This window comes from Ostrea edulis, chromosome 6, assembly GCF_947568905.1.
Source record: "Ostrea edulis chromosome 6, xbOstEdul1.1, whole genome shotgun sequence".
Lineage (NCBI taxonomy): Eukaryota > Metazoa > Mollusca > Bivalvia > Ostreida > Ostreidae > Ostrea > Ostrea edulis.
Genome location: NC_079169.1, coordinates 22899711 through 22925629, shown reverse-complemented (window position 1 = coordinate 22925629; position 25919 = coordinate 22899711). Strand labels below are relative to the sequence as shown.

General features: G+C 36.1%; 1 protein-coding gene across 1 annotated transcript; it reads right to left on the bottom strand.

Moving 5' to 3' along the window:
- Positions 1-9546: 9546 nt before the first annotated feature.
- On the bottom strand, positions 9547-22909 carry LOC125683308 (cytochrome P450 2C31-like). The gene is made up of 6 exons (XM_048924340.2): positions 22361-22909; positions 20433-20633; positions 15941-16058; positions 14110-14372; positions 10106-10230; positions 9547-10019 (listed from the first exon to the last, which is right to left on the bottom strand). Exons 1-6 carry the CDS (start codon positions 22907-22909, stop codon positions 9800-9802), a joined length of 1476 nt encoding a protein of 491 aa, XP_048780297.2. The 3' UTR covers positions 9547-9799.
- Between the last annotated feature and the right edge of the window lie 3010 nt (positions 22910-25919).

Below are 25919 nucleotides of genomic sequence, written 5' to 3'. Positions count from 1 at the left end.
GTAATTGTAAATTTCATGACCTCTATCAGTGATAATAATAATAAAATTTATATACATGCAGCCTTATATAAAACAGTTTATTACTCTAAGGTGCTTTACACAATCTGATTAAAATAAGATCTTTGATCCGCTCCGTTATTGTTATGTCGTTTCAATAAGATCTTTGATCCGCTCCGTTATTGTTATGGAGAGGATCAAAGATCTTATTTATAACAATAACGGAGCGGATCAAAGATCTTATTTTAATGAGATTGTGCTTTACAAGGGCAAGAAGAGGAATGCAACAATAAAATAGAATTAAATGACATTATGACAACTTATACATGTATCTGTAAATTAAATTATCAAAATAAAACACTAATGGCTAAAAGTTGGTTGGTTTTTTGGGTGGTTTTTTTTTGGTATTTGATAATTAAAAACACAGTTTATATATACATGTTAGAATCTAAAGGTTTTGATACTAGCTTTAAAATAGATGGAACCAAAAATGGTCATAGTAATTACATGTCTTTATGATTTAAAAGAATCCTTCTTTAATTTTGTTGACACTAGAATATTATAAATGATGGATGCATTGTCAAGAAAAACAGAAAGATGTACAAAAATTGTGACACTTGCAACTCCAGGGTTCTGATTCAAGGTCAGATCCAAATAGTGTTAAAAGTGTATATCAAGTTTATAATTGTAAAATGTTTCATCAGTATAGACGCTTTTGGGGGAATGAATTACACCTTATACATGTATTATACTTCTACTGAATATTAGAATTTAGCATATAAATGCATGCCTAGAGCAAGAAAAGTTACTGTATTATATAGATTTCATTCATATTGAGGTTAGTAATACTTTTAACTAAATAACTCAGGTATTTAGTTAAGGTCAGTGTCTTGTTGATATTTTTGATGTGTGTATGCATGTACGTGTATGTGTGCGTGTGTGTGTGAAATACAAAAAAATCCATAAAGATTTGTTTCAGAGTTTTGAGTAGTGATCAGTTTTAGCAATCATCAACAGCTAGGGTATGAATCTGAACACTCATCTTTGTTAATTTCTAAAAAGACTTAAATTGCATTTCAAAAGTAGTCAAGTGTTATGTGAAGGAGATTTGAGGAACATATGTTCCTGCTAAATGTATGTGATCATACATTTGGGGTGTCAATGGATGGAAAATCATCTGAAGATCGAAGTTTTGAAGAAATTGAAATACTTTATTTAATATTAATCAATCTTATTTTCATTCTAAAATCATGTACTCAAAGGAATTTTCTTTCAATTACATATGTAAGTGCATTAAATTGAATTATTTTTCTATTTCTTACTTACATTTAAAACAGTTATGTTTGTCATTTTGTTTCTCAAAGTAGAAAATATTTTCATGTAGATTTTTCTTCCAAGATTATTATTCCTTAGATTTCAATTTAGAACATTCAAGTAAAAGAAAATAAGACTCTAAAAAAGGAGGTCTCCATGTGAATTGAGAGAAAGAAACAGAAATTATAAATTCTGTGGTGACATTAAATTTCATTTCATAATTTTGCCAGCTATAATAAGGTATGATATGAGATTCAGGGTGGTACATTTATGTGCATACATGTACCTTGTATCTCCAATTGAAAATTGATTGCTTTAAATCAATTTCAACATTATGAATATCCTACAAAAGTAAAACATAATGATTTTAAAGTTTAAAAAACACATTGTTTCACTCCTGAAACCTTGACCTCACATGGATATATATTGGTATTTAGTGTTGGTAGGTTTTGGTTCTTTTTGGGTGGATTTTGGATAATTAATGTAGTGAATTTCAGTTAGTTGTAGCACAGTAACATGGAGTGAGCTTGCTTGCTTCCTGATATCTAGTCAATCACTTTTTAAGACATACATATTTTTCAAACTTGCATTGCACATATTTGTTTACATTTTTGGTAGGAGTGTTTTATATGCTCACTATATATGTCATCTTCATATATAGATGTGTAATTGTTTGCAAAAAGAGGAGACATCTAAATTCCTAATAAAAATGATAATTACATTTAAATCATAATTGTGCACTTCATGTACTTTTTACATGCAAAATCATTTCGTATAATTATATGGTTTTTGTATTTTCTGTCCATATCTGTAAGTCTGTCTGTCACAAAGTCTTAAATTGTGCATTAAAATGCTTCTCCTCCTGTATGGATTATCTGATAAACTTGAAACTTTGTACAATGCATCATTGCCATTTGCAGATGTGCACATTGTTGGGAGAGGATTTATTGTTATCCTAAAAGTTATAGTGGTTCGATCCAAGAGGGATGCGGGTGTAAAATAGCTTGTGACCATTTCTCCTAGTTGCAAACATATTGCAGAGTCTTGAATTTTTATTTTTTTTTTTTTTTTTTATACAATACTTCATTATCATTTAATGATGTCTAGATTTCTCTGACCCAGGAATCTAATATTTTCCTAAAATCTACAGTGGATCAAAAACAAGTATTTTAAGTGTTGTTTTTTTTTTTACCCTTTATTGAATAATCTTTGTAAAATTGCATGTGCAAAAGTAAAGATGCTTTGAAAATTCAATTACAAAATTAAACATTTCACTGGTTTGTTAAGGTACTCACTACACTAAAGCTTTATGACACTATGTTACAAGATGGCGATTTAAATGTTTTGGGAAAGTATTTGTATTGATCGATTTATTCGTCTATAACACCATAGCTAAGTGGTTAATTAATAAAGCATTGGGCAAGAGAGAGAGAGAGAGAGAGAGAGAGAGAGAGAGAGAGAGAGCATTGGGCTGGTGAACTACAGATCTTGAGCTCAAATCCACCAGTCTTTTGTTCATGTGTTGAAATAATATTTTTGAAAATCATGTTTTTATCCAAATTTGCATTTTTTGCTGTTTTTGGCATACACACTTATTGTATATCATCAGATCTTTTTTAAAATATTAAATCTATTTGTACTGATTTGAGAAACTATTTCCCGGTGTAGTGAGCCACCTTAAATGTAAACATAAAAAGACTCCAGTCTTTGTTTACATAACACAGAATGAAGGCTAAAATATTGTTTTTATTCCTGCATCCAGAAGGTTAAAATTTTGGCTGTGAACACAGATTCAGTTATACTTTTCATGTTTAACATTTTAAAAAATGAAAACAAAATAAAAAAAAAACAAACAAAAAAAACGTAAACGTCCTGTTTGAGAATTTTTCACTTGTATGGAGACGTCACCATTGCCAGTGAAGGGCTGCAACATTTAGGTCTATGCTCGGTGCTTATGCCCCTTTGAGCAGGGGTGGATTAATATTGTGTCACACATTTAGGTAATGTCATATAACTGTAAACAATGTCTCTAGAGGATTTGGGTGTTGCTCAACCGGAAATGTAATAAATGAATGCATAAGATTGGATCATACTTCTTTTTGGACTAGAACATCCAGGACTGAACTTTCTTAGGGTCGAGATGTCTGTTAACCGTTTATTCGTATTTACCTGTCAAAGTCTTTGACGCTTCAGGTATAGGAGAAAGTACTTTGACTTCAGAATGAATGTGATTGTCAGAGGGAGAATGATGGACCGAAGCATGCATTTTGTAAAATGATTCTTGTGTTGTTAAATCTTCGAGAATCTTGTTGGAGATGTCTGATTCGGTTCACGAAACAACTTAGCATCATCTAGCAGTAGCAGATTTCCCCGTAAGCACTTAATTAACACTAATTTTAATATATTGTAAACAAATTGTAACTGTAAGCCAGGCTATTCCAAAATTCCACAACATATCAGAGGAACCGGTAATTTAGCCTGTACATAATGATAAGAGTAGGGGTATATACCACACACCCCTAATAAAAGCACTGGGATTACTGAATCAGAATGACAATTGGGGTGGGGACGATAAAAGCAGAATTTTCGAATTATTTTGAAGCGAAGTTTTGAGTAAGAAATGGTGCCTTTCCTTTTGGGTTATTTTTTTCATTGGGGATGGTACCATAGGGCCTACTATTATTATTACAGACAAAAATACCGGTTCCTGTGAATATTCACACCTGACGACCTGTAAAGGGTTGTAAATAGAGAATGTGAACAGCTGCATGTAAATAAGTTAGTGTTCTAACTGCATAATTTAATACCGTTCAATTTTATTCTAATATTTTTGTGATAGGGTTATATGTATACAATTGAAATTGCATGGGAAAGAGTTTAGTAATGCAGAGCTCTAATATAATTTAATTTCTCATGTTGTTTAGACATTTATCCATTAACACATGTATAGGGCTACATAATTTAGGAATGTAATTACTAGATATAAAGTTAATGTCATTCCTTAGCTTGCAAGTAAATTCTTAAGAATCATGACAAACAACACTCTTTAAGATACAATTTTCTGCTTTATTACTATATTCATGGGATAAAAGTCCCCATCCTGTGTTTTATTTGGGATATTTATTCCCATTCATGCTCAAATAGGATATTCACTGCCATTTCATGTTCATTATGGGACATTTCCTCCTATGGGACATTGTATCCCATTTTGAATTTAAATATGGGAGTTAAAATCCTATGGGAGAAATTATATTTTTTCTCCCATGGGATTTTTGGTAGGAGTGAAAATCCCCCAAGTGGGATTAAAAATCCCTCCAAAATCCCATGGGATTTTTTGATTTCAGGTGAAATATCTTAAAAACTACAATAGTTACAAGTGTAAATGTTGGTGCATGTCTTGTGGACATAAAATCCCATCTTTTTTTGTAAAGGGTTTATTTGTATCCTTAATAAAAGGGTTGGCGAAACTCCGGACTTTTGTCGTGTCCAGAGTTAAATGTCGCACTGTTATGCTTAATCTAACTGTCTTTAAAACGATAGGTTTCCACATTTAAAAGTCAAGTACGGTGCTTTTTCTAAAACTTGAGTTTTATACAGAAAAATGTCTGTTGTTCACTTATGGATTAATTTAAAATTTGATGAAAATCACTTGAATTACACGACGCTATCAAACTTGTATATTATATGTACCTGAGCGATCGATAATTGTGTTGTGACGTGAGTTATTGCCCGCAGTTTATGACGTCATCTGAGACGACTTTCGATTGCATTGATACGCTTTTATATTCTTTACATAGAAAAGTCCTGCATTTATGGTAAAATTCTCTGCTTTGAACTGCAATGTGAAATCGAGACAGGGATTAAGTATGTTTCTTTTCCCAAAAGGCCCTAAATTTCGAAGAGTTTGGACTCTGAAACTGAAAAGAGACACTTAGATTTGTGACAAGCCACGAGGATCAGCGAGCAACACATTAATTAACGAGGATCAGATTTCCATCAACCTTGACGTATCATCCTGTTTTATTCCAAACAAAGTGCAAAGTGATGATTAACTGGGCATCCTACAATAGAAAGGGAGGGATTATTTCAGTTATTAGCGAGCGAAGCTCGCGTCGCGACGAGCTCGGTCCAATGATTACGCAATTGAGTCACGTGGTTTGCTCTTCATCAGCCGAAAAATGATGGAGATTACCCATAATGCCTCCGGAAAAATGTCGCCGTCACTGCGGTATACTTCATTGACAATCCCGTAATTAAAATAATTAGATTGTTTAGAAAGTACCATAAACGTTTTTAAATTCCAGACAAACTTTCTCATAGCTTCAAAGGTATTGTTTTTACTTGGTTTGAGAGAAGAAAAAACATTGCAGCTAATATGACGTCACAATTTGTAACTGTTTACATCAAACGCGTTATATTTCCCGCGTTAAATGAAGAGGCGGATAAAAGTCGTGTTGCAAGATGTTAATGAACTTAGCTTCGTCACACCGTACAACATATTAAAAGTTCAATTCAAAAGGGGGGATGCAATCCACCCCTCTCTACATCCACCACTGAATGCTTTCATGTGACATTGTATTTAATGGGTTTGATATTGCATATTGTCTTGCATTTTCACATAAAAATTAATGTCACCCATTACCTTCTTCGAATTGATTTTATTTCGTTTATCAAATGAAATATCTTACGAATATTGTCGTACTCATACTACATATATGACCACATTTATAAGGGACTCATCATTTCATTTCTGAATTTGATCTATTATATATATTTTGAAGGGAAAAAATATAGTTAAACAAGGACATTAATTCAATTTTAAAAACCCATTTTTATAAAACCTTATTTATTGCGAGGTTATTATCGGTCCAATTCCCCGAGTTTTTTCCAAGTTGGTTATGCAACTAGTTCAAATTTTTCCTTTTCCTAAGATGCTTTTAATAAGTGCTACATTTAAGGCAAACTTTCAAACCTCAAACTGCTACAATTCGTGAACTTTGTGCTGTAACATTTCAATTTTTGCATTTGACATACATGTACTAATAGCCTTAATTTTCATTTTAAGATACTGTATCAGATGTTCAGAAAGGGGTGCGGTACATATAACGTTGTGCAGAATAAATTGGATTTCTCTCTCTCCAGAAAGCCATATAGTTAAACACATTATAACGAAGTAAGTTATGTTAGGTCTCTAGTGTTTTCACAATCTAATTATTTAAAATTAGATCTCTTGATCCGCTCATACACTCATGATTACGATACTTTGTAAAACACAAAGGTTATCTTTTCATAGAACATTTTTTCCCCAATATCATTCTCAATTTTCTATGAACTGGCCCGATAAATAATTTCTAGCTGAGATTCCGAGGAGATATTTGTGGAACATGTACATATATTAGACACCTATTTACTGGCTATGAGGACAATAAACTTGTTATTGTCCGAATAGTCAGTAAATAGGTGTTATATTATACCGACGTATACTTTACTTGTGTCAGACATACCAGAGTGAAGTTGATTGATTGATTAATGTTTAACATCCCTCTCGAGAATATTTCACTCATATGGAGACGTCAACACTGCCTGTGAAGGGCTGCAAAATTTAGGCCTATGCTCGGCGCTTATGGCCATTGAGCAGGGAGGGATCTTTATCATGCCACACCTGCTGTGACACGGGACCTCGGTTTTTGCGGTCTCATCCGAAGGACAGCCCAATTTAGTCGCCTCTTACGACAAATAAGGGGTACTGAGGACCTATTCTAACCCGGATCCCCACGGAACCCTTAATAAAGGAGAGGGGGCGACTTTGTTTTAGAAAATATCAAATAGGAAAATTAAAAGTTTCATGCCCCCCCCCCCTCCACCCCGGTCTGCGATCTGATGAAAGATGGACGACTATTTGCAGAAATATTGAGAGATTAGACAAGGTAAATTTACCATACATAAACCATTTGGCTAATTGTAAACTCATCGAAATATACAAATAGATAACGCCAATATTGATATGTATTTCAGATATCTCTAAATATGCAGCAAGAGTTCGGAATACGCGAGACTGATGGAGAGTACACATACCCTTAATATGATTTAAACCAGGAATTAACATTATTCCGGACTGTTATCAAACACTAAAATTATCTTCAACGCCAAACTCTCGCGTCACTATCAAACACAACTTTAGACACCAGTTTTGTGCAATTTCAAATCCCCTGGTGATCAGTGTTAGAATAAGTCCTCAGTACCCCTTGTTTGTCATAAGAGGTGACTAAATGGGGCAGTCCTTCGGATGAGACCGCAAAAGCCGAGGTCCCGTGTTACAGAAGGTGTGGCACGGTAAAGATCCCTCCCTGGTCAAAGGCCATAAACGCCGAGCATAGGCCTAAATTTTGCAGCCCTTCACCGGCAGTGTTGACGTCCCCATATGAGTGAACTATTCAATGCTCAACACAACAGATATTCATTACCAGTACAGCACAACGCACCCTCTTTCATCATGGCGAAAATACACTCCCAATTTTCATTTTAGAGACACAACGCTAAAACCACGAAGACATCGGCAACAAGACAAAAGTAGAAATTACATACATAATTGAAAGCAAACTGAAATCCACACAGCTGGATACTCTCCATCAGAAATGGAAACAAAAAAGGCCGAACTACTGGATTTCTTAAAAGAAATCCCTGATAGTCCAGAGACGGAAAGTGACAGAGTCTGATTACGGAAAGGGTAATTTTTTTTAAAATTATCTGTTCGTTATGTTTTATTTACAACCAAACATAATTCAATACTTCTCATTACCAGCTCGTTGGAGTTATCGCGCTTTGATGACTCTTGTGCGTCATTGGTACGAAAATGCACAAATCTCGCGAGCAAGTGCGAGATTACTGGGACATAAACGAAACGGTCATAGCACCCCCCCCCTTTTAAAAGTTAAAATACATAGTGTATTTTTAAATAAAATTACCATTAGTCAAACTGCATTTTTCAAATATTCTAACACTATCTTATTAAAGATGTTACATGTTTTTAAAACTCCACCACACCTATTTTAACAATTCCAAACAACGATGTTCTCTGGACACCCAAGTCCATCAATATTTTGTAATTTTCAAATTAGCTTAGATGCAGTTTGGAAACGCATTAGGTGTGTTAATTAGTGTTATAAACGTCTTTAAAAAATGCAGTTTGGCATATACATGTATATAACTTGTTCTAAAATATGGAAATTGACGGGGGGGGGGGGGTGTACATGTACGATTACAAAGTCCATGCCATATGAACCTGTCCTAATTGTATGATAAAATAGAAAGTCTTCATAGTTTGACAGAATAACTTTAAAAACATATTCATCACATTAATTACAAGAAAAGTTCTTGCGTTGGATGTGCATATAGGTTTTTCCCTTCACAGAAATTCTTGCGATTGACGCTTTATATCGATCAGACTTGGCAAATTTAGTAGCTTCTCTTCCTCACATAGTTTAATAAGTTCGTCTTACCCTTTCCTGATAATGAAATAAAATTAATGTCCACCACTATTTAAATGTTTAATAATTGTAAGCACTGGTTAAAATGCAAATATATAGATTCTGCCTTTATGAAAGGTGAAGATGACGAACAGTGATGAATCTTTTAACTCCTATAAGCAATACAAAATAGATAGTTGAGCAAACAAGGACCCCTGGACACACCAGAGGTGGGATCAGGTGCGTCTTACATCTTGTCACTTTACACACAACGGGTCCAAGGTCAAGCAAAATGGAGTTGCACACATTAGCATGGGATGAAGATAATCCCTATGGACTTTTCCCTGGATGCACGATACAAAAATTACTGTCTTCGACGCCACACATTTTCATCATCTACACAGTACTACCTTGATGGTATTTTAATTGTGCTCTCGGCGTGGAGGATGGGGTACATGTATTTGACTACAAGGACCCGATTTCATTCCGACGGTATATTACATGCAAGATGGATGGAGATTGACGTATATGCACTTTATTATATTAAACATATTATATACATTGTTTGCACGACTTTCTTCCTAAGTAATGATAATTGGTTCAACCACACAATGGAAAGCATCCCACGATGCCTTCTTCGAAACTAGCCTAAAATTATAACATTATTACTGGAATTTAGGAAATGGACAGGGTTTGATTTGCTACCTGATTTATCACAAGTTGTGCATGTAAGTAGGCTTTCACCCACTCTGTTTCGACAGGAGATGCTTACTCCTCCTAGGCACCTGATCCCACCTCTGGTGTGTCCAGGGGTCCGTGTTTGCCCAACTATCTATTTTGTATTGCTTATAGGAGTTATGAGATTGATCACTGTTCGTTATCTTCACCTTGGATCTTATTTGTGCGATACTTTGTCTTTTAGTTATTGATTAAGAAAAGATGATGTACATGTAGGAAATGTATGCAAGGTATATACAGTTGAGATTTGGTACACGATACAGATTGACTGGAATCTATGACGATTACAAGACACACCCTCTCAGTTTGAATTGTACTTTGTATGGCGGAGGTTGAAGCACGATGCCTGGCATCATCATCCGGGGGTCAAGGTCACTTAGTTCATCTCTCAACGGCTTACGAATGATACAGGTCTGCATCATTGTGGCAAGGAACAGGAATGCTCTGTTTTTGGCGAACACTTCACCAAGACAAGCTCGCTTACCGAAACCAAAAACCAGCAACCTACAGTCGTAAATTTCAAAAAGAAGGTAATCAACTTAAGTCAGCATATTGAAGCTTTCAAATTTATATGAAATCCAAATAGTTACCTTTTTCTGGTGGGATGTGTTGCAGGTAAAAGTAAACCTGAATCATCCAGGAACCTTTCAGGTCGAAACACGAAAGGGTCGTCCCACTCGTCGCTGTGATGAATTGTCCACAAGTTAGTGATAATCTGCAAGTAAAATTTCTGAATTAGTAATTAAAATCTTTTGTATCATTTTGTAAGATATGAGAGAGAATTCAAATACGAGATACAATGTAAGAATAATAATAATAATAGCCTTTATTTATCCAGGATAACACAAATTAGCATATAGCTAGTTTCCATTGTGGTCCTGCATTAAAACATATACACAAACATAAAATTAACATCTATAAATAGTATCTAAACATGAATACGATATAAAAGGAAAAAGGGGGGGGGGGATATAGCGTAATACACACCTGATTAGTGATAAAACTAGAGCCAAGCTCGTTGCAAAGCAACGAGAGGTCTTCCGTCGGAGCTGTGTGACATAAAAACCTTAAACTTGACCATATGTCCTTAATCAATTTAAACAATATTTTATTATGTATGAAACATAAATGGACTAGGCAGCAGGCTTGCAGCCTATATAAGCCTTCTCCAATAAGGTACAAGGTGATTACATGTATGTATAATGATGAGCATGAGTATATATACAATATGTATGATAAATATTGACAATATAAAAATCAATACATAATTAAAAAGGATGAAGATAAAATACATGTATCACATAGCATGTCATGATAACATGGAAAATGTGTATTGTAGATGTATAGTAAACAAACAAAAACATATGTCCTTGGGTCAGGTCCTAATGCAGCCTAGTTAACATGAAAATACAGGAACCGTACATGAGTATGTTTGTGTGGGATCTAACTTTCGCCTTCTTTCCCTCTTGATATGTTATACGTAACATCACCCCGGGAAAAATTATTTGAATTACTTATCCAGTGATTTTACAAAAGACGAATACAAATTAAGTTTTTAGAAAGAAAATAATCAACTGTACTGTGATAGGAAGATAAGTACTGTAACGATATAAAGTAGTTTGGCTACGCTGGCGATTCTGACTTCTCGTATGTACTTATGAAATAGTTTGAGAATTTAATATATATCATTGAAATGAAGCTATAAAGGTGTACTATAAATTTTTATCGTTAGGTGTTTAATAAATTTATACTACTCAAGTACATGCGTGTATGATCTCATTCCACGAATCAGTCTTTTGAGGCGCGCGTGTATGTGGGATTAAATTCTTTCAGCATTTAACTTTTCAGTCCCAATAATGAAGAAAAAAATACTATTTAAATTTATGAAATTTATGGCTCAGGACTTACAATAAAGGTTTATAGCTGTTACCAATATTTTATCATACAACAAAATTATGATAGCATAATATTCAGACTGAAGAGAATAATTCATCGAGTTTGAATTATTTATACATACAAATCAAATAAATTGCTCTCAAATTTTGAATATTTTATTAAACTTTAATATCTATCTGCGTAATACATGTAGGTATATTATGTACACAGTGCGCACAGAAGTCGCATATGAATTTCACGCCAGGGGCACGTGCTGAAGTAAGTTATACACATATTTTCCCCCCTTCACCTACCCAATGATACGGTTACCTGTTTGCGGGTCAAGCATTTTACTCCTATATAACACAATACGCGAGCAAAATATTATGTTTATGAGATCAATAAGATGTTAAAGAACAACTTTTCCAGCGAAAGCCATATCGAAATATTTACCGTTTTTGAGTTATAAAGCGAAAACTTTGAAGATCCCCAGATCCCTTTTTAGGGATATCAAAAGAAAGCTCTTAACATTTTGCACAACTTTTGTTCTACACGTCTTAACAAAATATTTTTAGTTTAAAAGATACAAAGGAAAATATGTGTAATATTTTGCTCCTTTAGGCGTCCTAATTTTTTAACTCTGTCAACCACCATTTCGAACGCTGTAATTAAAAAACAAAAAACGATGTGCACAACTACAATGCTCCTACTTTTCATTTTCAATGCATTTTCTGATCAAGCTTGTACAGTCTCGGAGCCTTTGTCTGGAAACCAAAGCCCCTAAAATTTCATTCAAAGGGGAATAACTCGTGGACAGAAGGGACTTTCTTAAATGTAGTACATTATTTTAAAATCGTTCTGTAAAGTTTATAAACCCTGAAAATTTGAGCAAAATCCATGCAGAAATGAGCGAGATATGAAGCTTCAAAGTTAGCGTCTAGGAAAAAGAAGAAGAAAAAGAATAATAAGAATAATCTTACCCAGCACAATCAGTAGAAGGTCTTCCGTTGTTACGGAAGACCTTAATTATTACCTAAACATGACTGCATGGGATAAAAGGAAAGAAGAAAAATAGCATAAGACACACGCATACATAGTGCCATATCACAACCACATTTGGCACACCTGAACAAAAGGAAGGAAGCACGATGTTTAAGTGCTACTTCTATGAAAATATTCCATCAAATACATAGCTTTAATTAATACCAACCGAACCAGAGCTTCGAACATTTTGCGACAGTTTGTTCCAAAGGAATGCAGAAGAGTAGCTGTATGAACGTTTATTTTCAGTTATAGCTCTTGGTAAATATAATAAATTAGACATATAATTATTCGACCTGGTTTGACGGCAACTCATATCTCTTGTATATTTAAACATGTTTAGGTATCATTGGGTTAAATGCTGTCTGAAATGTTTCATACCGATTGTTAAGCTGTTCTTGGCACACTGATTTTGACAGCTGATAACTCCGTTTACCTGGACAGGATATAGGGCTCACGGCGGGTGTGACCAGTCGACAGGGGATGCTTACTCCTCCTAGGCACCTGGTCCCACCTCTGGTGTGTCCAGGGGTCCGTGTTTGCCCAACTATCTTTCAAACGATGAAATTCTTCTAAACCATGTTTCAGCTTCAGACACATTTAAACTAACAAATGAAAGGTGAAGATAACGAACAGTGATCAATCTCATAACTCCTATAAGCAATACAAAATCGATAGTTGGGCAAACACGGACCCCTGGACACACCAGAGGTGGGATCAGGTGCCTAAATCTTAATAAAGCATTGACTTTGCGAAATCTTATGACGTCACAGGAGGGTGAAACTATGTTAACTCAAGTTAAGTTAAGCATGGTTATTACTGGTCTAAAGTAAGCAGATTGCTTAAGAACTTTTTTTAGAATGACAAATATACAAATCGTAAGAGAGAAGATGACTTTAAAATCTCTATTAGATCGATCGTCATCACGGACAGCTGTGGGATTGCAGACAAGATTTAGATCTACACATAATGGTATTGAATTTATTACAGGTTTGATTAGAAATGATATTAAGCCTTCAACTAACCAAAATCATTATGTGCATGCACATAGATGTATAAAACCTATATGGTAACTAACATATTGTGCAACTAACAAAATACAGTTATATAGCGGTAACAATTTTGGACGATTATGCATATTCATTTCACCTATTCTACAGTTGGGATTCATGAGGGAAAATGAAAACCACCCGTCCTAATTTCAATTTTTACTCAATTATATTCCATTAGAAGGAGTGCTTTGTTTTCTAAATTTCTGAATATCCTTTAACCAAACATATCATGGTAAGTTTGGTTGGAGTTTATATTATGGTTCTAGGTGAAGATAACGAACAGTGATCAATCTCATAACTCCTACAAGCAATACAAAAATAGATAGTTGGGCAAACACGGACCCCTGGACACACCAGAGGTGGGATCAGGTGCCTAGGAGGAGTAAACGAGAAAGTGGGAAATATGAAAAATAACAGACGGATGATGGGGAAAAAAAGATCAGAAATACTCGCTTGAAGTTTCAACTCGAGTAAGGTAAAGCACTTCGAAATTTATGCACATTGATACTGTTTCACTTACCTACAGTGGGAAGAGAAAACGTTTTATTTTTATATGCAAATGTACGTAAAGGTTTGAGTTAAAATAGAAAGTTTAGATTCCCTCTAACAAACTCCTTATTTCTTACTGTTGTCCCTTTTCCAACCATGCGGCCTCTAATGTTGCAGTCCTCCGATGTATAATGGGGGATAGCTAATGGAGCGTGGGATATATATCGGAGTGTTTCTAGAATGACTGCTTCTGTAAATGGACAGCTATTTCGGTCCTTGATGTGAGCCTCTCTTTCCCCAATGACGTCATCGATTTCACTCTGAATTTTAGTCTGAATCTTTGGATGTTCCACCAGAAGAAGAATCAGAGACATCAACGTACCCCTCGATGTTAAGAAACCTGTAAAATGAAGTAAAATGTTCGAGTAAATGGTCAGAATTATTGTATTTAGAGTTAAGTTACCCCTACTGAATGTTTTGGGTGCATTTCCTTCAAACATTCTCTAATAATATTAGTACCAGTTCCATATCATTATCAAATAGTTTCCTTGGAACGTTCTAAGACAAAACAAAACGGATTGATTCTCTATTTTAAGACGTCGTAGAAAACTGATGCTTGAAGAAACTTTAACGAAACAATATATAGTGCTTCATGTCACTAGATAATTAAATGGAATTCTCATAAAACCCGTTGATTATCAATGTGGCTTACACTTCATGATGTTTATTCCAATTCGTTGGCTTAAAATTTTGTCGCCAACGAGCGTATTTTATACGATATACGTCATTGGTCATCTTTCGTTACATCCAGAAATCTTGGTCAACTTCCCGGCTATTCCAAAGTTAGCATTTCTATATCTAATTTTTTCAAGTTTATTGGGGGGAAAAGGATACACGTTTTGTTTTCAATTTTGCAAAGATAATGCTTGAATGTACGAGTAACATGTGGTTTTCAGTATTGAATTACCTGTCGACAGGTTCACTCTTATGACCCGCGCGTATTTCACGTTGGTGAACTTTGGCGTGACCTATTACCCGGAAACGTGACGACGAAAGTAAGCACAAGGGAAAATCAAACGAATAAGTAACACCGTTATCGATAAGGAATTGTCACATAATGTAAAACTTAAACGGTACCAATTTTGATGCATCAGATGCGCATTTCGACAAATAATGTCTCTTCAGTGATGCTCAAGCCGAAATTTTGGAAATTCATATAACTTATATCACGATTTGAAGGATTTTCTCGGTAACAAAATCTAAAAAAAACCCAGGTAGTTCTACGTGCGACAAAAGCTAAAAAAAAAAAAATCAATTAATTTTTATTATTTAGACAGTTTTGGTGGTCGGAAAGTTTCTGACTGAAAACAAATAAACTGTGTCAATGTTCTCTGCTTCTATCGCTCGTAGAACTACCATTTGTGTATAGATTTGTTTCTGAAAAAAATCCAACAGTTAATATCAGTTATGTGACAATTCCTTATTAATAAAGGTGTTACTGGTTCGTTTGAATTTTCACTGGCGGTGACTTTCATCGTCATTGTTCCGTATAATAAGTCATGCCAAAGTCAAGTGATTCGCCACCGTGAATTATTTTCCTTAATTCGTTTTTAAGCTGAGTTATACTCATTATACCGTACTTGGAGTTGTTTATGATATATTCATTTTCAAAGTCCACTGTGACGATTGAAAATATGTGACAAAAACTATTGTTCAAGTTAACTGCCGTTATCACGCATCCGTTATGGACCGGGATAAGTATCGCCGCCTAGCGGGAAACTTCGGAAGGTAACTCGATGCTATCTCCCATTATGAGCAATTCGAAATTAGTGGAATAGGAAGCGGAGAATATGAAATGTGTAAATACATGTATAACCCGAAATCCGTGCATTTTCCCTGAACAGAAATAATTCAAATTCTTGCTTTTGAAAGTATGTATATTGTTGATATTATAGTTATGCAAGATACCTCCTCCGACGACATTCGAAAGAATTCCCTTTATTTGATTGTCTGTAAGGTGGTGGTTGTACATCTCCTTGGCATTCTGTAGTTCGTAGTACATACCCTTTTCAATGTTTCTCTCATTCTGAAAGCGTCAACAGATGAACGTTAATGCATATTATCGCACTGAATCACTGCTAGTGGTATATCAGAATATCATCTTCAATCGTTTAAATGAACGTTAATGCATATTATCGCACTGAATCACTGCTAGTGGTATATCAGAATATCATCTTCAATCGCTTTACATTGTGATGTTTAATGAAGTAAAATAAAACGTCGTCGATATATTTAAATGTCGATCTGAATATTCAACAAGAGATGTTTGTAAAACACATATGTCCCCATGGTGCAAAATTTAAAAGGGTTATACACACACCTCATTTAATTGATAGTATTATCATTAATTCAAAATATTGAGCAGACAATATCTTCCTATGTCAAGAGTGAATTGACCATGTGACCTAAAATTCAATAGGGGTCATCTACTCCTTATGCTGTACCAGTGTACCAAGTTTGGTACGTGTCAATCAAGCAAATAATTTTTAAAATATAGGAGACAATATATTACTATGTCCAGTTCAACTATTGACTTTTGACCTCAAAATCACTATGGGTCATCCTCTCCTGAAGATGTACCAATGTACTAAGATTGATGTCTGTCAAGTAAAAGGGTTATCAAGATATTACTATGTCCAGTTTGACCCTTGACCATGTGACCTCAAAATCAATAGGAGTCATCTTTTCCTGAATATACACCAGTGTACTATTTAAAGTGTGATGTCTGTTAAGCAAAGGGTTCTGAAGATATTGAGCAGACAATATATTCCAATGTCCAGGTTGACCCTTAAACATGTGACCTCAAAATCAAAAGGGATCATCTTCTCCTGAAGATGTACCAGTGTACCAAGTTTGATGTCTGTCAAGCAAAGGGTTCTCAAGATATTGAACGGACAGTATATTCCTTTGTCCAGTTTGACCCTTGACCTTTGCTCATGTGACCTCAAAATCATTAGGGGTCATTTTCTCCTGAAGACGTATCAGTGTACCAAGTTTGATGTCTGTCAAGAAGAGGGTTCTCAAGATACTGAGCAGATAGTATATTCCCACGTCTAGTTTGACCCTATACCTTTGACCATGTGACCTCAAAATCAATAAGAGTCATCTTCTCTTGCAGATCTACCAGTGTACTAAGTTTGATGTCTATCAAAAAAAGTGTTCTCAAGATATTGAGCAGACATTATATTCCTATGTCCAGTTTGACCCTTGATCTTTGACCATGTGACCTCAAAATCAATAGGGGTCATCTTCTTCTGAAGACGTACTAGTGTACCAAGTTTGATGTCTGTCAAGCAAAGGGTTCTCAAGATATTGAACGGACAGTATATTCCTATGTCCAGTTTGACCTTTGACCATGTGACCTAAAAATCAATAGGGGTCATCTTCTTCTGAAGACATACTGGTGTACCAAGTTTGATGTCTGTCAAGCAAAAGGTTCTCTAGACATTGAATGGTCAGTATATTCCTATGCCCAGTTTGACCTTTGACCATATCTCAAATCAACAGGGGTCATCTACTCCTTAGTATGTACCAATGTGCCAAGTTTGATGTCTTTCAAGCAAAGGGTTCTCGAGATATTGAGCGGACATTATATTCCTATCTCCAGAGTATATTGACCTTTCACCTTTTGACCTGAAAAACAATAGGGGTTATCTTCCACTCATAACCAACCCACATATGAAATATCATTATCATTTAGTGAATGGTTCTCAAGATATTGAGCGGACATGTTGTCTACAGACCGACCGACCGACAGTTGCAAAACAATATGCCCCCTCTTTTTCAAATATTGCGATAATTTTTCAAAGGGGGCATAATAAAATATCCAGGCATGAGGCAGATGTGGAAGATTAGTCAAATTAGACTTGTGTGTACACTGTTGACCATCTGTGACTGGTCCTTCATTAAACATCACAATATAAAGCGATTGAATATATATGCGTAATGCTGACTGTAAACAAGACTGTTGAAATCCCTGTAACATCAACTTATCAACAACCTGATTTTAATAACTGATCATACGCAGATCAAGCTCTTGCATATCAAATCAATCGGTGGTCGAGAGGTTAGAGCGTTCGCCCCGCATGCGGTAGGCCGGGGTTCGAATCCCGGCCGCGACAGACCCAAGTCGTTAAAACGGGTAATGATAGTTCCATCGCCAAACGCTCGGCATCAGGTATGAATGTCACGGGTCCTCGGAGATGACCTTAAAAACTGATGTCCCGTGTTACAGTAGGTGTGGCACGCTAAAAGTTGAACCCTCACTGCTCAATGGCCGTAAGCGCCGAGCATAGGTCTAAATTTGAAGCCCTTCACCGGTCTTGGTAACGTCTCCATATGAGTTAAAATTCTCGAGCGAGACGTTAAGCAAGATACAATCAATCAATCTATTTGAAAACTAATTTTTCTTACTACCCCCCTCCCGAACATGTGTCCCATTTATAATATAATATTATGTATTTTTTTCATTTAATTAACTTTCTCTCCTCTCTTCTCTCCTCTCTTCTTTCCTTTCTCCTTTTTTTCTATTCTCTTTTCTTCTATATTTAATACGACTTTCACATTAACGCGTGTACATATCTTCTATGGGTGTGTTGGTGTATATATGGAAATGTGTATATGTATGTAGATGAATATTTGATATAAAATGTGATAGTTGAATAAATATTACAAATTTTAAAAAAATCCGCAACTAGTTACCTTTTGGAATATGCCTTGATCGAAAAAAAAGTATCGTCATCTTTCACATGTGCCAAATTGATATGTACAAAAGATTCTCAATGACTGCGCATCGGGGGCTAATTCAAGGTCACTATGTAATATTAAGATTACTGTACTACACTCTATATATAACAAGAGGTACTGTGAGCAATGCTCACTAAGAATAGCCCCCGCTTACCCCAATCTCCCAAAGGGTGTTGGTAATAGGTAAAACTTCAGTATTATGATCCAAAAGGTATCTAGGAACACAGCATTTCCATGCGATGAAAAAAGCCAATAAAAAATTTAAATGGAAACCATATTGCTACTTCGATGTCCAGTGCGCGTGACCTTTGACCTTTTGACCCCAAAATCGATAGGGAACATCTGCATCTCATGATAAGTCCATATGTATGATATGGTGACTGTAGGTGGAAAGGATAACGCTTTAGAGCCCGGAAACAATATTGCTACTTCAATGCCCGTGCGCTTGACCTTTGGACCCCCAAATCGATAGGGAACATCTTCATCCCATGGGTAGTCCATATGTATGATATGGTGACTGTAGGTGGAAAGGATAATGCTTTAGAGCCCGGAAACCATATTGCTACTTCAATGTCCAGTGCGCTTGACCTTTTGACCCCACAATCGATAGGGAACATCTTCATCCCATGGGTAGTCCATATGTATGATATGGTGACTGTAGGTGGAAAGGATAACGCTTTAGAGCCCGGAAACCATATTGCTACTTCGATGTCCAGTGCGCTTGACCTTTGATCTTTTGACCCCAAAATCGATAGGGAACATCTTCATTTCATGGGTAGTCCATATATATGATATGGTGACGGTAGGTGGAAAGGATAATGCTTTAGAGCCCGGAAACCATTGCGTCTACAGACGGACGGACAGACAGACAGACAACCCGATTCCAGTATACCCCCCCCCCCTCCCCACAACTTGTTGCAGGGGGTATAAAAATACGATAAATCAATGAGAACTGAAAAAATCATGTGACAAACAGATTTACACATACAACTTGAACAATAATATGACATGTTATCCGCGATAGACCTGTACGTTGTGACGTTCTTTATATTATGACGACATATAGTGTGGGGTGCACTGAGGTACATTTATAAAAAAAAAAATTAACTTTACTCGAGACAGCATAACCCTAAATGCTCTATGACATGTTTAACACCAATTGTTGTGGCTCACGGGGGTGTTACCTGTCGACAGGGGATGCTTACTCCTCATAGGCACCTGATCCCACCTCCGACATATGCAGGGGTCCGTGTTTGCCCACCGTTTAATTTTGTATTCCTTGTAGGAGTTATGAGATTAATAACTTCTCCTATTTTCTCCTTTTCATCTTTCTACGGGCTATGGTACTCAGGTAACCGTTTAGGTCGTATGTTTACAACGCCAAATTTGAAACATCCGGCGTGAATTTCACTTCATGTGCTTGGCGCTAGGCGAATAAATAGTCACATATTATGTTAAACGTCTTCGGTTTGAAAAGTTGACGTGGTCGAAAATCAAACCGGGAACCTCCAAAAGCAAACCCTTTAAGCTACCGGCTATGTTAAGACGATAGACAATAAAGGAATTGAGAGAAATGAGGAAAATCCGTTCAAAATCAATATGTCCCACACGTTATGATTGTATACCTCTATACGTGAATTTTATTTATACTAACCGTTATTTTCTTGATTGTTTTCATCATTTCATCAATACAGAATTTGACAAGGGATGGTTTTCTGGCGACGGGAAGGGGCAGAAACTGCAGGAAAGGAAAGGTTCGAAAGGCGAGGTCGACCATTGGCGTTGCAATATCGTTGGAATTTTCATCTACTTCTTTCATCAGTCCCTGTAATTGTCGATCTGTAGTTCCAGCCACCTAAAAATAGAAATCATATTCAAGTGAAATTTACTGAAAACATTTACATTGTGCGAGGCCTAAATTTCTCCAAAGAAACTCGAGTCGAAATTTGGACTTAATGAACACAACGCATGTTTCTAAACTTTTTCTTTTTTCCAGCAAAATTAGTTCTATAGTGTAGCACGTACAAATTCAACAAAGTCCCAAAACTCCTGTAAAAATTGTAGAATCCAACTGGCAGCGCAAAATGATCAACTACACATGGTGACTAACAATCCTACAAAATCCGTTGAGCGGTTTCTGAGGAGTTGCATCCACATTTCTGTTACATAGGATAACTCCGTTTACCTGATCAGGATATGGGGCTCACGGCGGGTGTGACCGGTCAACAGGGGATGCTTACTCCTCCTAGGCACCTGATCCCACCTCTGGTGTGTCCAGGGGTCCGTGTTTGCCCAACTATCTATTTTGTATTGCTTGTAGGAGTTATGAGATTTATCACTGTTCGTTATCTTCACCTTGCATATAACAAAGTTTGTTTTTTTCTATAGTAGAACTCGTACCCAGATTTATCAGATACAATGACGACGTTTTTTTCTCCTGGAGAACTCGTATCCAGATTTTTATGACGGAAATGACAAAGTTTTTTCTGTATCAGATAGATTGACTGTTTTTTCTCCGGGAGAACTCGTACCCAGATTTTGATGGGTATGACTTCTCTTGGAGAACTCGTACCCGGATACGAGTTCTCCTTGGTACAGGTTCTCCTGATACCCCGAGGACCTATTTTAACCCGGGTCCCCACGGGACGTTTTGAATTCGGGGTTTAGATTTAAGTCTGTATTGAGGTTAATTATCGCAGTATTTCGGCGAACAGACTATTAGAATTAATTACTATAACCATAAGGAAGACAAAATGCGTGTAATTTTGTATACTTTGAAAACATGAGATAAAACCAAATTAAGATTTTTTCTTTTAGAAATGCAAGCCTGGACGGATTTGTGATAAATGATTCAAACGAAAGGTGAAGATAACGAACAGTAATCAATCTCATTCTTTCATGGAAGGCGCTTTACGCAATGCAAGTATTTGTTAAATAAATGCAATTCGCATTATTTTCTTTTAAAGTTGCATGGGTCAATTTTTCGCAATCTTGTAAAAGCGCTGTTAAATGATCGCACGTATGTAGTTAAGAGGCTGTATGACATGTCATACATTTTTTCATATGTTTTAACCAAAATTATTTGATTTTAAATCATAGTTTACAAACAACCGCGTCACTTTGCCATTTCAAGTGACATCCACGTGACCAGTTCAAACTTTCAGTCAATGGGTGACCTTATCTGTGTACATCCTTGGTATTAGAATTAGACAGTGGCTTCTGAGTTGATACATCATGTAGGGATCCCCTTGACGCGCGTGGGGCTGTTTATAGACAGCTTACAATGTATAATTTATGTGTCATCCGGAACACCTCGGGTATTTCACTGAAAAACACCGTGTTTTCGGTGAGAGGCCCGAGGTGTCCCAGATGATTTATGCGTACCACATTATATTTACTTTCTAAATGATCCTCTCAACGTTGTTTTTTTTTTTTTTTTTTTTTTTTTTTTTTTTATACATGCAAATGTTTTTAAGCATGCATTAAGGGGAAGTGAATAACTTCAAACACTAATTAATCTGCTTGAAAGTAATTATGTACGAAAATAATACATGGATCATACAGCATTAAAATTAAATTTACCAGTGAAGCCAGGTTTTTGAATAAGAATTCTTCCACCATATCGTGGGGATCCAGATCCTTCTCTTCATTTTCTCGAATGAATTGTTTCATATCTGCAAGTTTCTGCAGAATCTCGTCCTCGAGCAAATGCATGCCTTCCCCGTAAGTATGCAGAAGTTGATGACAAATCTTGCGTCTCATCGTCCATTCTTTGTCGTTTGGAGAAAATGCAATGTCTGAATAATTTTCCAAACAATATTGCCCAAAAAATGACGGCTCCCGAGATGCCGCGATGGTGGCATTTGGCTCATGGCCTAGGACATCCCGTACGACATCGGCCGAATTTAAAGAAATATAGGATTTTCCAAATACAGAAAATTTAAAAGTATCTCCATAGAGCAAAGCCCATTCGTATAATTTCAAATGAAGACGATTTAGGTCAACGTTAAAGCAAACACCAAAGAAAGGTATGCATCTCGGTCCAGGGAAATTGTTTTTACATTGAGAGCTTTTCCAATAGTGATAAATACACAGTATTACAATCAAACACACGGTAATAACCTCCAGCATCTTTACAAGCACTTCTATTTACACAAAGTCCGAACCTCTCCAACGCGAAGATGTTTTATATCATCATTACAATGTCCGAATAGGTCGTGACCCTTCAATAAAGAGGATAAAGTAAAACATGGAGTTTTTTTACACTGATTTTGTAACAAATTATCAGTATTAACAAATTCCTTTACTGATTTTCTTTTTTCAGCTGCATATGATCTTTCAACTAATTCAATACGCAAAAGCTTGTCTTGTGATTGATACCCCTTGCTTGTCGTAAGAGGCGACTAAATAGGGCGATCATTCGGTTGAGACCGCAAAAACCGAGGTCCCGTGTCACAGCAGGTGTGGCACGATAAAGATCCCTCCCTGCTCAATGGCCATAAGCACCGAGCATAGGCCTAAATTTTGCAGCCCTTCACCGGCAGTGTCTCCATATGAGTGAAATATTTTCGAGAGGGACGTCAAATAACATTCAATCAATCAAAATTCTATTCCAGTTCAGTACATCTCCAAATTGTTGTCGAGATGTTTTACATACATTTGGTTGACAGAAAATTCAATACTTTGAGGGAAGGTTTACGTTAAACAACAGTTGCTATGTACAAACATACTACAACAGCTTGTAGATAAACATTTCCTTTATGAAATATTAAAAATATTGATGCATATTCTGTACTACTAATATTTACAATACACGCTCAATTGAGAACAGGCAAGGTATTAGCTGCAATAATGTAGCCCTCTCTGATTTTTTTTTTGATTTTTTTTTTTTTTTAGGGAGAGGGCTACAACTCCTTAGGATCTCCGTAATGGTGCAAATGCGGGAGTGATTCACTCCCGCAACATTTGCGCTCATTCTAAACATTTCCTGACTTTCTTTACGTAAATAAAATGATATTCTATGTTTCTTAGTCAATATATAAATTTACAACCTACAACTTTAGATTTGTGAGGCTCTATTCTACCGTTTTCAACAATTTCGATAAATCCCAGTTTCTCGATTCATATTTGTGCGCCATGTTTGATGTACTGAAGTTTCAACTTCCGGTTGTCAAGTCATTTGCATATGCCATATAAGGTGGTATTTACATCAATGGACAAGTATGGAGGCGAAAGCTATTTCGTCGGTATTGAGAAGGTTTGAATTTAATATCAAGTTAAAAACCGAACAGCAGAGTGTAAATTCTTTCTGCAACAATATGATTTTCCTTCCTTTGTCGAAGTGGCTCGAATAACTACATTTTCGCGCTGATTGTCAATGTTTAGGCTTTTCATTAGATCCACCTACGAGATCTCGCGATAACAAGCATGGCGGAGCAGACGAAGAATTTTGCATGCTGTACATTATATTTAATGAAAAACACCTTTATTAGACATGCCCGAGCACAAAATTGGTACTCCTTTTGGTGTAAACAACATTTGGGACTAATACACAGAGTTTATTATCGGTTATTCATAAAATTATTTTGCACCATTACGGAGATCCTATGGAATTGTAGCCCTATCCCGAAAACGTCAGAATAAAAAAAAATTGGATTGGGCTACATTATTGCAGCTAGCAAGGTATGAACTCTATGCTTTACAACATGCCGAATACATTAGTCAGCCGATCACAGTTTGATGGACGAATTCCCTAAGGCAATGGTTATTAGTGGTAAACGCGGGTCGGTATTGGTTTATAGTGTTCTAGATTTGATGTAAGATACCGTTATTTGTATTTAATGTCGACTACAGGTTACGGGTTTACTTTCACATAAAGTTCTTTTTAGGAGGAATGCTACATGTACATGCACAAGGAAACTTTATTTTCAAATGGAAGTTCGCTATTGATGCAAATATGAAATCTGATGAATGTTTTTTATACTCATGTTTGTTTTGTGAATTTGTTTTGGTGGGACTCCGAAGAGCTTGCCAGCCAGCATAACCAAACAAGACAAGTGGTTCTATACTAATAAATTCACCATTTGTCCTATTTGGTTATGCTGGAAAGCTCTTCCGAATATGACTACGGTTTTTAGTGCGGGTCATAAATCAGATTACTGAATTATTTGGCCAAGAAAAACAATCAGCCTTATAAATGTAGACGTGTTTGAAAAACGATGTTTGAAGATATGCATCAACCAAAAAACAGTTTCAAATGCTTCTGCTAATAGCATACGTGATTCTAACAATCCGGCGCACTAGGATTAACCGGCGACACGCTTCAAATATTGATAGGCGAAGGTGCACAAACAATTTTCATGCTCCTACCGGAAGTAGTTAATATGCGTAGTTTGGTATATGCGCAATACTAATATACAGGTAAGAAAATATCAACATCCGATGTATTTTTAGAAGCGGAAACACGTATATGTAAATTTTTTAAGTAAACGATGGCGGACGATTTTTACCATTTAAATCAAAGTTCGACGAGTGTGGTAAAGCTACAAGACGGAAGATAGAGCTGGATTTGAAGAAATTTCATTATTACCCACCAGAAGGACACTCGTGCATAAAATCAAAAACAAAAGAATTATCTGATGGTGACGTATTAAAGTCGTATGCTTTTTTGGGGTTGCCAGATGGACAAAAGAATCGCCTTGGCCTTGTAGTAGTAAGATAGGCACGTCGGGATCAGAATTCCTTCCACTTCAATCAAGTGTCTGTAGTCATGTGGACAACAAATTATTTGTATGGGGAGGCCTTAAAAAACCGACTACATCAAATGATCTTTATGTCTTTGACACGAGTGCAAGTGGAACGTAAACAGTGTTTAATGTGTTGTAGGGGGCCAGGCAATAGGTAAATCATTCCAGACAGACACTGTTCCATCTTCCAGAACAGGTCATTCCTTGACAAAAATAACAGATGATATACTTTTCTTGCATGGAGACTTGTCTCTTTCGCAGCGTGAAACCAGTGGTGCAACGCTCAGGAACATTTTTACAAATTTGTAAAGATGGTTCTTTTTATATATTAAACACAAAAACTTGCTTTTGGTCAAAACCTGATAGATTTCCTGATGTCGCACCAAGGACTTATC

Bases quoted from the DNA above. Each gene is read 5' to 3' on its own strand.
- LOC125683308 (XM_048924340.2), bottom strand. From the start codon at position 22,909: ATGCTGGAGGTTATTACCGTGTGTTTGATTGTAATACTGTGTATTTAT. The intron at 16,059-20,432 runs GTTAGTATAAAT...TGACGCTTTCAG, and splicing joins AAACAATCAAGAAAATAACG to AATGAGAGAAACATTGAAAA. The intron at 10,020-10,105 runs GTAACTATTTGG...TTACGACTGTAG, and splicing joins ACACATCCCACCAGAAAAAG to GTTGCTGGTTTTTGGTTTCG.